This window comes from Myxocyprinus asiaticus, chromosome 4, assembly GCF_019703515.2.
Source record: "Myxocyprinus asiaticus isolate MX2 ecotype Aquarium Trade chromosome 4, UBuf_Myxa_2, whole genome shotgun sequence".
Lineage (NCBI taxonomy): Eukaryota > Metazoa > Chordata > Actinopteri > Cypriniformes > Catostomidae > Myxocyprinus > Myxocyprinus asiaticus.
In genome coordinates, this window is record NC_059347.1 from 20,028,050 (window position 1) to 20,040,899 (window position 12,850).

At 39.9% G+C, this 12,850-nt stretch overlaps 1 protein-coding gene across 3 annotated transcripts in view; it reads right to left on the reverse strand.

Annotated features, from left to right (window-relative positions):
• Positions 1 to 8,903: 8,903 nt before the first annotated feature.
• The window catches only part of LOC127433683 (collagen alpha-1(XXVII) chain B-like), a 134,167-nt gene continuing 130,220 nt past the window's right edge, over positions 8,904 to 12,850 (reverse strand). The window contains exons 54-61 of one of the 3 annotated variants that reach the window (XM_051685778.1): positions 12,615 to 12,632; positions 12,458 to 12,493; positions 12,303 to 12,329; positions 11,388 to 11,453; positions 11,109 to 11,277; positions 10,746 to 10,855; positions 10,106 to 10,324; positions 8,904 to 9,998 (exon numbers count right to left, since the gene is read on the reverse strand). In XM_051685778.1, coding sequence (XP_051541738.1) covers positions 9,852 to 9,998; positions 10,106 to 10,324; positions 10,746 to 10,855; positions 11,109 to 11,277; positions 11,388 to 11,453; positions 12,303 to 12,329; positions 12,458 to 12,493; positions 12,615 to 12,632 — 792 coding nt within the window. In that variant the 3' untranslated portion in view covers positions 8,904 to 9,851. Of the gene's footprint in view, positions 9,999 to 10,105; positions 10,325 to 10,745; positions 10,856 to 11,108; positions 11,278 to 11,387; positions 11,454 to 12,302; positions 12,330 to 12,457; positions 12,494 to 12,613; positions 12,633 to 12,850 lie in introns of those variants that run through there. The other 2 variants (XR_007895913.1, XR_007895914.1) reach the window with 2 other exon arrangements.

A 12,850-nucleotide genomic window follows, 5' to 3' on the forward strand; every position in this document is an offset into this window, starting at 1 on the left:
TAACTTAAATTTAGCCCTGGACTGTGTGCATGTCATCACCGGAAAGCAAAATTATTTGAAAATCGGAATACTTTTGATTGGAAATATCTTTTGTAAACTGCTGGAAATGCTATAAATTGTAAATACCGTAAATAGGCCACATGAGAAAGAAAATTAGGACTACTGATTAATGTCCAGTAGACCGGCATAGGGGATTTTTGAAGAAGAAAATGATACTAAACCAAGTTTTTGTCAATGAGTCTGTTTAAGCAGTGGATCTCAATCCTGGTCGTGAAGGCACAGCACATTTTGGATGTTTCCATTTGGATGTTTGATCTGGCACACCCATTTCTGGTGTTGAAGACTTTACTAATGAGCTAATTAGTAGAATCAGGTGTGTTCGATAAGAGAGACATAAAAAATCCTGGACCAGGATTGAAAAACACTGTTATAGGAAATTATACAACTTTTGTATGAACTTCATAATCAAGGAATTTTCATTAGCATTCTGTGGGTTCCTATGCATGTAGGAGTGGAAGGTAACTTTATGCTCCACTCTTACATCTTGTTTAGATAACTGTCCCCTATCATCCAGGCCAGCCCATGCCATACAACCCCCAGCCCCTGGCTATCTGATGTTCTCCGTGAATATCATTCTGAACTCAGGGCAGTGGCGAGGAAATGGCGCAAATCTAAAGATACTGTTAATCTGAGTGAGTATCAGTCGCTGCTCTCTTCCTTCTCTGCAGACGTTTTCACTGCTAAAATATCCTGCTATCAGAACAAAATCAATAATTCATCAGACACTTGCACATTTTTCCCTAACAGCTGATGAATTGGCCACATTTTTTCACAGACAAAATAACAACCATCAGCAATCAATTCTCCACACCACAAACACCCACCACCAACACACAACCCCATCCTTCCCTCTTTTTCTCTCTCTGAGGTTGAAGTCTCTCAACTTCTCCTCTCCAGTCATCCCACATCCCCTGCCTCCTTGATCCTATTCCCTCCCATCTCCTCCAAGATATCTCTCCTTCAATGCTACCTGCACTCACACACATCATTAACACATCTCTTCTCACTGGTACCTTTCCAAAAACATTTAAGTAGGCTTTGGTAACCCCTCTGCTTAAGAAATCCACACTAAACCTTGCACTTCTAGAAAGCTAGGTCTCTCTGCTCTTATTCATAGCAAAAACACTGGAACGAGTCGTGTTCAACAAAGTGTCCTCTTTTCTCTCCCAGAACAACCTGCTTGACAGCAACCAGTCTGGCTTCAAAAGTGGACACTCTACAAAAACTGCTCAGCTGTCCGATTCTAAAGCTCGGAGACGGGCAAGGGCTGAATCCAAATAGTCAGCTCTCATTCTGCTGGATCTGTCTGCTGCATTTGACACAGTAAACCACCACATTCTACTGTCAATCCTCATGGCAAAGGGCATCACGGGAATCGTGCTCCACTGGTTCGGTCTTACCTCACAGTTAGTTCTTTTATGGTGCCTTGGAGGGGAGCGGTGTCCTAGTCTCACCAACTAGCTACTGGGGTACCTCAGGGTTCAGTGCTCGGAACCCTCCTCTTCTCCATTTACATGTCATCACTGGGCTCTGTCATTCAGGCACATGGGTTTTCCTATCAATGATTTTCCCATGACACACAACTCTACCTCTCATTCCAGCCTGACAAGAGCTGCTCGGATCTCAACCTGCCTGGGAGACATTTTAGATTGGATGAAAGAACATCACCTCCAACTCAACTCTGCAAAAACTTCTTGTGGTTCCAGTGAGCCCAGTGGTTCATCACAATTTCACCATTCAGTTAGACTCGTCAATGATTACACCATTCAGGACATCCAGAAATCTTGATGTTGTGTTCAACCATCAGTTGAACTTCTCGGACTACATTTCAAACACTGTCCGATCATGCAGATTTGCTTTGTACATCATTAGGAAGATCAGACCCTTCCTCTCTGAGCATGCAACACAACTTCTTGTCAAGTCTCTTGTTTTATCCAGACTGGACTACTGCAATGCTCTTCTGGCGGGTCTTCCTGAATGTACAATCAAACCTCTGCAATTGATCCAGAACGCAGCGGCACGAGTGCTCCTCAATGAGCCCAAGAGAGCATGTCACACATCTCTTCATCACTGGCTCCACACCCCATCTTCATTCACTACTTCAGGTCTATGTGCCCTCCAGAAGCTTACGCTCTGCGGGTGAACGGCGCCTCGTGGTGCCATCTCATAGAAACACAAAATCACTTTCACAGACTTTCACTTTGACTGTGCCCTGCTGGAGGAATGACCTGCTGAACTCCAGACAAGCAGTTGTTTGTCTTGCCTCTTTAAACTTGACCCTACCCTACTAATGCACTCTCTGCTTTAGGAATTTTTGAAACATGTATTACAGCACGTTGCTACCTACTGTCTAAATTGCTTCTATTGTTGTTCTCATTTGTAAGCTGCTTTGGATAAAAGCGTCTGCTAAATGAATAAATGTAAATGTAATGAGATGGTGAACAAACTAGCAAAAAACTTACTGAAATGCAATAATGTTGAACTTACTATTCACTTAAGTAAAGGCGCTTATTTGTAAAGCAGCAAATAATATCTGGCAGAAGCTTTGGGAAAGAGAAATGAAGGGGAGACATCTATATAAGATACAGGAAAATGTGGGCACAGGAGGAGGAATCACATCATTACTTAGAAGAAGAGAAAAATCAATAATAACCAGAATCCGCATTTTGTAGGTCACTCAGGGTTAAAATAAAAAAGCATCCTTGTGCAATCATTGATATGAAGTTGAATTCTGTTCCACAAGAGAGATTATATAAAGTTCCATCTAAACTCAGCAAAAAAAGAAACGTCCTCTCAATTTCAACTGCTTTTATTTTCAGCAAACTTAACATGTGTAAATATTTGTATGAACATAAAAAGATTCAACAACTAAGACATACACTGAACAAGTTTCACAGACATGTGACTAACAGTAATGGAATAATGTGTCCCTGAACAAAGGGGGGGGGTCAAAATCAAAAGTAACAGTCAGTATCTGGTGTGGCCACCAGCTGCATTAAGTACTGCAGTGCATCTCCTCCTCATGGACTGCACCAGATTTGCCAGTTCTTGCTATGAGATGTTACCCCACTCTTCCACCAAGGCACTTGCAAGTTCCCGGACATTTCTGGGGGAATGACCCTAGCCCTCACCCTCCGATCCAACAGGTCCCAGACGTGCTCAATGGGATTAAGATCCATGCTCTTCGCTGGCCATGGCAGAGCACTGACATTCCTGCCTTGAAATCACGCACAGAACGAGCAGTATAGCTGGTGGCATTGTTATGCTAGAGAGTCATGTCAGGATGAGCCTGCAGGAAAGGTACCACATGAGGGAGGAGGATGTCTTCCCTGTAATGCACAGCGTTGAGATTGCCTGCAATGACAACAAGCTCAGTCCAATGATGCTGTGACACACCGCCCCAGACCATGATGGACCCTCCACCTCCAAATCGATCCCTTTCCAGAGTACAGGCCTCGGTGTAATGCTCATTCCTTCGACGATAAACGTGAGTCCAACCATCTCCCCTGGTGAGACAAAACCGCGACTCGTCAGTGAAGAGCACTTTTTGCCAGTCCTGTCTGGTCCAGCGAAAGTGGGTTTGTGCCCATAGGCGACGTTGTTGCTGGTGATGTCTGGTAAGGACCTGCCTTACAACAGGCCTACAAACCCTCAGTCCAGCCTCTCTCAGCCTATTGCGGACAGTCTGAGCACTGATGGAGGGATTGTGTGTTCCTGGTGTAACTCAGGCAGTTATTGTTGCCATCCTGTACCTGTTCCGCAGGTGTGATATTCGGATGTACCGATCCTGTGCAGGTGTTGTTACACATGGTCTGCCATAGCGAGGATGATTAGCTGTCCTTCCTCTCTCCCTGTAGCGCTGTCTTAGGTGTCTCACAGTACGGACATTGCAATTTATTGCCCTGGCCACATCTGCAGTCCTCATGCCTCCATGCAGCATGCCTAAGGCATGTTCACGCAGATTAGCAGGGACCCTGGGCATCTTTCTTTTGGTGTTTTTCAGAGACAGTAGAAAGGTCTCTTTATTGTCCTAAGTTTTTATAACTGTGACCTTAATTGCCTACTGTCTGTAAGCTGCTGGTATCTTAACGACTGTTCCACAGGTGCATGTTCATTAATTGTTTATGGTTCATTGAACAAGCATGGAAAACATTGTTTAAACCCTTTACAATAAAGATCTGTAAAGTTATTTGGATTTTTACAAAATTGTCTTTAAAATACAGTGTCCTGAGTTTTTATGACAGATGCCATACTAACACTCATAGCAACATAAGAGAAAAAGAAGGCTGTCGGCAAAGGTTTTGCCAGGTTGTGTTCCAGAGAGCTCTGGGAGCAACAAATGACTTTTTTGCTTGATGATGTTGAACAAATGATGTTTTCATTCTGTTGTACTGCAAACCATCTGTGACCACACTTGCAGGTTTATTAGTTCTGTGGATACCCTGGGTGAGTGCATGATGCAAGAGTTTTGCACTGCTCTTTTGGCCTTGAGGAATTATATTAAGTCTAATATAATATGATTTGACAACCATTTGTGGGAATGAAAGTTGAGGTACTGTTATGGATACAGTAATGTTGGATGCAGTAGGTATAACACTGGCGGTTCCACAACCAGTGGGCATAGGACTGGTGGAAATCTCTTCTTGTGGCATTATAAAAGCCATTAATAGTGGTCTTGTAATGGAGGCCTTCTGATGTGTTGTCTCGTCCATGGAATAATACCAAATGACTTACAAATTGATCTGTTTCTCACCCACACCTATCATATAGCTTTAGATTTAGAAGACATGGAGTTAACCACTGACTCTTATGTATTACTTGGATGCTGACTTCATGTGACTTTTGGAGATTAAAAGTTCTGGCCACCATTCGCTTGCACTGAATGGACCTACAGAGCTGAAATATTCTTCTAAAAATCTTTGTTTGTGTTCTGCAGAAAAAGAAAGTCATACACATCTGGGATGACATGAGGTTGAGTAAATGATGAGAGAATTTTCATTTTTAGGTGAACTATCCCTTTAAAATGCTGCCATGCAGCCCAGTCAAACTTTGTGCTTGATTCTCTCTCCTCATGTAGTGTAAGTTTAAGTTTGAAAGTATAGTTTTCAATTTCAGTTTTCATTCCTTAATGGTTTCATTACTGATAGTATTCTCCATAACTCAAATGTTGTTGTACCGGACAAAATTGTTCAAAAGTCAGCTGTCCACGCTGTTGTATGTAACGGTGAGGGATGTCATTATAGCAACCACTTAGCCAATGCTATGTTGTGCCAGGCCTAAATATATATGTAAGAGTTAAAAAGTTTGTTGCATGAAAACTTAACGGTTTTCATGCATTCGGGCACAGGACTATGGCTTCTTCAAATGCAATGACCTCTTCCTGCTCATCGGTAATACACTACTGCACAGGCAACACTCCATCCAGCTCCTGGGTAGGGTTGCACCAGCTGTGCGTAAGGCAGTGGCGTAGACAAGGGTGGGCCAGGGTGGGCCCAAACTTCCAAAATATATTTATAAAATATTTTTAAAAATTCATCAATTCTGATTTCTAAAAGTGTGAAAGAACTGCTTAAATGCGCCACCTCTCTGTTGTCAAGGAAAATTTGGTTAAAAAAATAAAAACTGGGGCGACAATTTGGCCCATCCATTTTTACTGAGGCCCACCCAAAAGTTATTTCCTGCCTACGCCCTTGGCGTAAGGTCTTACTTAAGTTGGAACTAAAGTTCATACTAAGGGCTTAGTAACTACTAGTTAGTCAGTGCTTAATTTGGTTGCACCACCTGTTTTTAAAGCAAGACTTAACTAGTAGGTTGTAAGCTCTCCGTAAAGTAATGCGTAGTCGCATAATATGACGTTTACCTGAATTGATCCAATATTCAGCCTTCAAATTTGAACACCAAAGTGCTAAAATGCCGTGAATTTCAATTTGATCTTGTTATGGTTAATGTTCAAACCTTGTTTTATCACATAACTGTTAACTGTTATAAATTATATCTCATTTAAATATGATCTGTAATAAATTATAGATTTAATAAATAGTATATTCAGCCTATGTAAATAATATTATTCAGCCTATATAAATGATATTATTCAGGAACTGTATCTAAAATTAATAATGGGCAATAAATAAATACTAATACAACGGGTTGGGAAAATGTACATTTATTCGTATTAATAACCTATATATTTTGTATGTGTTGAACCTCGACACCAGGCGACGCACCCCGGAAAGTGCACCTTTATATCGATTTCATGCTGAAGAGCCGCTAAGAAGTATGTTTTTTACATTCTACCTAAGTTTAATGATGCAACGCTCAAATACACTATATTGCCAAAAGTATTCGCTCACCCATCCAAATAATTGAACTCAGGTGTTCCAATCACTTCCATGGCCACAGGTGTATAAAATGAAGCACCTAGGCATGCAGACTGCTTCTACAAACATTTGTGAAAGAATGGGCCGCTCTCAGGAGCTCAGTGAATTCCAGCGTGGTACTGTGATATGATGCCACCTGTGCAACTAGTCCAGTCCTGAAATTTCCTCGCTACTAAATATTCCACAGTCAACTGTCAGTGGTATTATAACAAAGTGGAAGCGATTGGGAATGACAGCAACTCAGCCACGAAGTGGTAGGCCACATAAAATGACAGAGCGGGGTCAGCGGATGCTGAGGCGCATAGTGCGCAGAGGTCGCCAACTTTCTGCAGAGTCAATCGCTACAGACCTCCAAAGTTCATGTGGCCTTCAGATTAGCTCAAGAACAGTGCGTAGAGAGCTTCATGGAATGGGTTTCCATGGCCGAGCAGCTGCATCCAAGCCATACATCACCAAGTGCAATGCAAAGCGTCAGATGCAGTGGTGTAAAGCACGCCGCCACTGGACTCTAGAGCAGTGGAGACGCGTTCTCTGGAGTGACGAATCACGCTTCTCCATCTGGCAATCTGATGGACGAGTCTGGGTTTGGCGGTTGCCAAACTGTGAAGTTTGGTGGAGGGGGGATTATGGTGTGGGGTTGTTTTTCAGGAGCTGGGCTTGGCCCCTTAGTTCCAGTGAAAGGAACTCTGAATGTTTCAGCATACCAAGAGATTTTGGACAATTCCATGCTCCCAACTTTGTGGGAACAGTTTGGGGATGGCCCCTTCCTGTTCCAACATGACTGCGCACCAGTGCACAAAGCAAGGTCCATAAAGACATGGATGAGCGAGTTTGGTGTGGAAGAACTTGACTGGCCTGCACAGAGTCCTGACCTCAACCCAATAGAGCACCTTTGGGATGAATTAGAGCGAAGACTGCGAGCCAGGCCTTCTCGTCCAACATCAGTGTCTGACCTCACAAATGCGCTTCTGGAAGAATGGTCAAAAATTCCCATAAACACTCCTAAACCTTGTGGAAAGCCTTCCCAGAAGAGTTGAAGCTGTTATAGCTGCATATTAATTATATTAAACCCTATGGATTAAGAATGGGATGTCACTTAAGTTTATATGAGTTTAAAGGCAGATGAGCGAATATTTTTGGCAATATAGTGTATTTAGTAGTGCGTAAATTGTGACTTAGTGCCCATTTACGCCACAACTAGGCTAAGATGTAACTTAATTACGTATAGCTGGTGCAACAGGTCCCATGGTTACCGCAGAGCTGGGATATAAGGGACACAGTGGCAAGCTTTACCTGCAGCACAGCTCCAAATCTACCAGCTGACAGCCGACCCTTTCTCAGAGTGTTTCAGAAAGCCATCGTTTCCTTACGTTACTCAGTTCCCATGGTGGAAAATTTAAACAAGAGGATTTGTACTATGAATTCAGTTCATTTCAATTAATTTGTATAGATTTAAAAGCATATGAATAAATGAGACAAGACAGTCACAGCAACAACAATGCCTCTTTTACCCCATTAAAGCACTGCAGGCTTCTGTTGTAGAAAGGACAAGAGACCCAGAGCAGCAGTGCCCTCTGTCGGCAGAGACTTATTGAAAAGTCAGTAGAGGCAGAATTGCACATCCTATATTAGGTCATTTATGACCAAAATTGTTTTCAATCATTTTCATCATTCATTGTTTATTCAGAAGTAAATGAGAAATGGAAATAGCCACAAAGAAAAAAAAAAAAAAAATTTAGTATGACAGACAGATGGAGATCTGTAAATCTTTCTTTCCTCCACTCAAAAATCACTGAACATACAAAAGACAATAAAGACAATAAAACCTAAACTTACTAATAGAAGTACAAATATTTAACACCCTCTTTTTGCAAAATAAGATGGCTCCTGGTAGTTTTCTCACAAATCAACAGAAACATTTCATTTAAATCCCATCCATACCTCTTTTTGGTCACAACTTCAGAAATACTTAACTCAACATGTTATTGAAGTCACTCATAACAAACCCATTATAGTGGGATTTGCTATTGCCCTCATTTTGATGAACATTTTCTATAACCATAACAATCGGCTTTGTGCACACATCTCAAAAAAGAAAATAGGACACAAAGCAGTGTATTTTTCATGTCAAACAATTATGTACTTATGCAGTCAGAAAGGGCTTACGGAATTGAGTAAACTTAATGTATTTTTTTTTCCTTCGGATCTGACTACAATGCAATTAAGTGGCACTCTACAACTGTGTGACAAGGGGCAAGCGTGACATGAAGCACAAAGCGTTTTTGCACAATAGGGCCTGTTGTAACAGGCCACTACAATAAAACTGAAATCTATCAACACCACACTTGCTATAATAAAAAAAATATTGTGTCTCCTCAGTTCAAAGATTTGTACAAGTAAGGCATAATAGAAAGAAAAAAAAGAAAAAAAAAAAGATTAAAAATGTATGTTTGGCTGCAAAAAGGATCTTTTTTTAATTTATACAAAAATATTCCCTTTCCAAGTGTATAAAAGGCACTTAAATTAAAAACATTTGACAGAAACAGATCCTGCTTTAAATTAAATCAAACCACAGGAATGTGAATCTTTTTCTTTAAAACTTATTTTCCCAAAAATGAGAGATGGGAGGTAGATGTTTACATGTTAATTTTCAAGTTTGAATCCACCTCCGTTACAGAGTTAACTTGTGAGTCATATGCCGGCTTTTGCATGAATGCATGTGTGCATGTGTGTTGGTGAGTCAAAGAATGTGATTATTATCCTAGCACTTGGAAGCTAGTTTCTGAGACCTACAACAGACCTGCTGGTGTATGCAAGTACAGACAATAATAAACCTGAATTGAATGATATGAGCGAGAGTTAACCAAATACAGCCAAATACAAGATTTATCTTTAAAAAAAATCTATCCATTCTCTATTGCACTTCACAGAAAATACACATACACACACACATGTACATGTATAAATACACATGATCATGTATAACTATAGAATACAAAATACTGTAAGTACTTCAATACAATTAAATGTCTTTTTTTTTTTTTTTTTGTCTTTTGTTCCTTATAGTTTTCCCACATGATGTGCGAAAAACACAACTATATGAATAAATTAAGACTTGTAACAGTCTGAAAAAGTTTAGAAGCACCTATAGCAAAATATTCAGGCCTTGTTTTCCAGACAGAAGAAGCTCAGCTCTGAAAAAGAGCATATGTCATCCAGAGCTGCTAGCATAAGAAGTCTTGTTATCTCCAAAGCTGCTCCAGTTTTTTTTTTACTCATGTTTAAAGTCTGCAGTCCAGGCTTGAGAGGAGAGGTACAGAATTCAGACCAGTTTCATTGGCCTCTAGGCATAGAAAGAGCCTCTGTAGCAGGGGTATTTAAGGTTGTCCATTGTTCCCTTTTTTATTTTTATTTTTATAAAAAGCAAACAGGGCCCACTTCCAGGTTGTAATGTGAGCCAGGTTTAGTGCTGGGCAAGTTGTAGACCTCCACAATGGGCAGTAAGTTTGGGTCCTGTGTCTGGAAAACAAACTGTGCCTGATGCCAGCGACCATCTGTGATCTGAGAGGATAAAAAGTGGATGCAAGGCAATTAAACCCACTCTGCTCCAGTGAGAACATACACAAATGACTTTTGAGATTATCACTATAATGCTTTTACATATTTACCCAGCAGTCATCCTTTATCAGATCAGGCTCGATGAATCCTCCAGCCTCAACTATTTGTCCATTCCAGGCTTTGAAGTACACTGCATTAGAGGAAGGTATTTTGGAGTCCCCTGCTGCCCAAACAGGGACATTCAGGCAGTGGATGGTGATGATCTGCACAGCCTCAGAGCTCAGGAGGTGGATAAAGTTAATCTGGATCAGACTAACTCCAATCTCCAACTTCAAGAGAGATATCGAGAGAATAAAACATTTAAAATGGCTTTACATTATTGTGAATTTTAACATCATGGCTGCTGTTTTGATTGCAGTATATAAAGTTCTGTTAAGAGCTATTTAAGCCATACACATATTTATGTCATACATATGACCACAAGTCCTTTTGGAGCTTGACAATCAAGGTCACTATGAACTGTTGCATGAAAAGGAGCTGTATGAACATTCATCAAAATGTCTTCTTTTGTGTTCAATGGAAGAAAGTAATACAAGTTTGTGACAACACTAGGTTGAGTAAATGGTGACAGGATGTACATTTCTGGCTTTTGAGTATTTTCTGAATTATGGGTATTTAAATTCTGCGAAATCTGTGGAATTCTACCGGTGCAGGCCTACTCATAACTTTCTATAGAGAAGCTTTCAAAACCTTGGACACAGCTACTGGCTTAAGGCAGGTCTGGCCTCCATTGGTGAAGTTGCAGGTCACCTCAATATTGTCAGAGGAGCAGCCCAGATTAGGATCTATCCAGTAAGTGCCTTTAGTAAGGAAACAAGAAAAAATTCAAAAACATTATTCCAATCAGACTGCATTGACCAGAATTTTACCAAACTGACTTGCTTTGGGCGATAAACACTTACATGCACCAATATATCATATTTAAACTACAAATGTTTATTAGCTTACTTAATTATATGACTTGTTTTTGAATAATGCAGCTTCAGAAATTGACCCAGAGCTAAAAAAAAATAAAAAAAAAAATAAAAAAATATTCACAATAAAATCTCTCACCATCGTTCAACTTATGTTCACAATCGAACAGATCTCTACACATTCTGGCCGGATTCTCCTGCGTTCCCAGCGGGTTCTTGATGCTGTGGATTAGGGTACTGAGGTAGTGAAGGGTCTTTAAGATATCAGATCCCTGGTTCAACATCGGAAGGTCAGTATCTTGATTCAACTGTGTATTGGAATGAGACACAGCCCAGATACAATGTTTTGCAGACTACTTGTCACTAACTGACAAATGAGTTTGTTAGGTGTGATCTGTCAATATTATTTTGTACTTACCTCAGACCTTAATGCAGAGCGAGAATCTGTAATAACATGTAAAGCAGCACCAAGAGCCTCATTGTCCTACATCAAAAGAAAGTAGAGTTGATTTTAACATGAGAGCAACTCGTGCGGTTAGACATACTGTACTTTATATGTTCTATCTTTGTCTAGAAAATGTATTATAATGGATTAGTTCACAAAAATGAAAATTCTCTCATCATTTACTCACCCTCATGCCATCCCAGATGTGTTTGGCTTTCTTTCATCTGCTGAACTCAAATTAAGACTTTTAGAAGAATTTCTCAGCTCTGTAGGTCCATTCAGTGCAAGTGAATGGTTTCCAAAAATCATATATAGCCATCATAAAATTAATCCATAAGACTCGTAGTTAAATCAATGTCTTCAGAAGCAATATGATAGTTGTGGGTGAGAAACAGATCAATATTTAAATGTTTTTTTTTTTACTATAAATTCTCCTTCTTGCTCAGTCAAACTCCACTTTAACTTTAACTTTTACATTCTTCTTCTTGTCTTTTTGGTGATTCACATTCTTCATGCATATGCCCCCTACTGGGCAGGGAGAAGAATTTCTAGCAAAAAAGGACTTAAAAATTGATCTGTTTCTCACTCACTCCTATCATATCACTTCTGAAAATATGGATTAAAACAGTGGAGTCATATGGATTACCTTTATGCTGTGTTTATGTGCTTTTTGGACCTTAAAATGTTTGGCTCCCATTCACTCAGATTGTATGGACCCACAGAGTTGAGATATTCTTCTAAAAATCATAATTTGTGTTCTGCAGAAGAAAGAAAATCATACAGATCTGGAATGGCATGAGGGTGAGTAAATGATTAGAGAATTTTCATTTTTGGGTGAACTATCCCTATAAGTTTCTACTGACAAGATATCTTTTCATGCCCACTTACAAGAGAGAGAGATATACCAGGAGGCCCCTATAAATCAACAAAAGATAAGGAAATAGCAAGCATTGGTTGTACTGGCAGTTCATTTTAATGCACTTGAACTAAATGCATAACACTGTCTATTCATAGGGTTAAAATGAAAATAAAAGAAAACTTACTGGAGGTCCACGTGGTCCATGAGGACCTGGAGATCCCTAATGAACGGAGAAAAATATATTTTTTATGTCAATTATTTTGCTTAAGCTTAGGTTAAAAAGTACAACTTAATCTAAATGTAAAGGGGTAGTAACATTGAAGGACATTTGGAAAACATACCCTGGGTCCTTGAGCACCCTGTAAAAAAAAAAAGAAAAGAAAAAAAAGAAAAATATAAGGATCCCTTTTCAATAGTGAATTCACTTTAAACAGTCAATAAACATTTCCTCCCTGCTCATCTGAATGTAGTGTCAGTTATGTCCCTCTGTTTTCTATGTTCATTATAGAATATAAAGAGTGGATACATCATTGCCCTGTAACCAATTTGAGAAGTTCAGCATACCAAGAATGACACT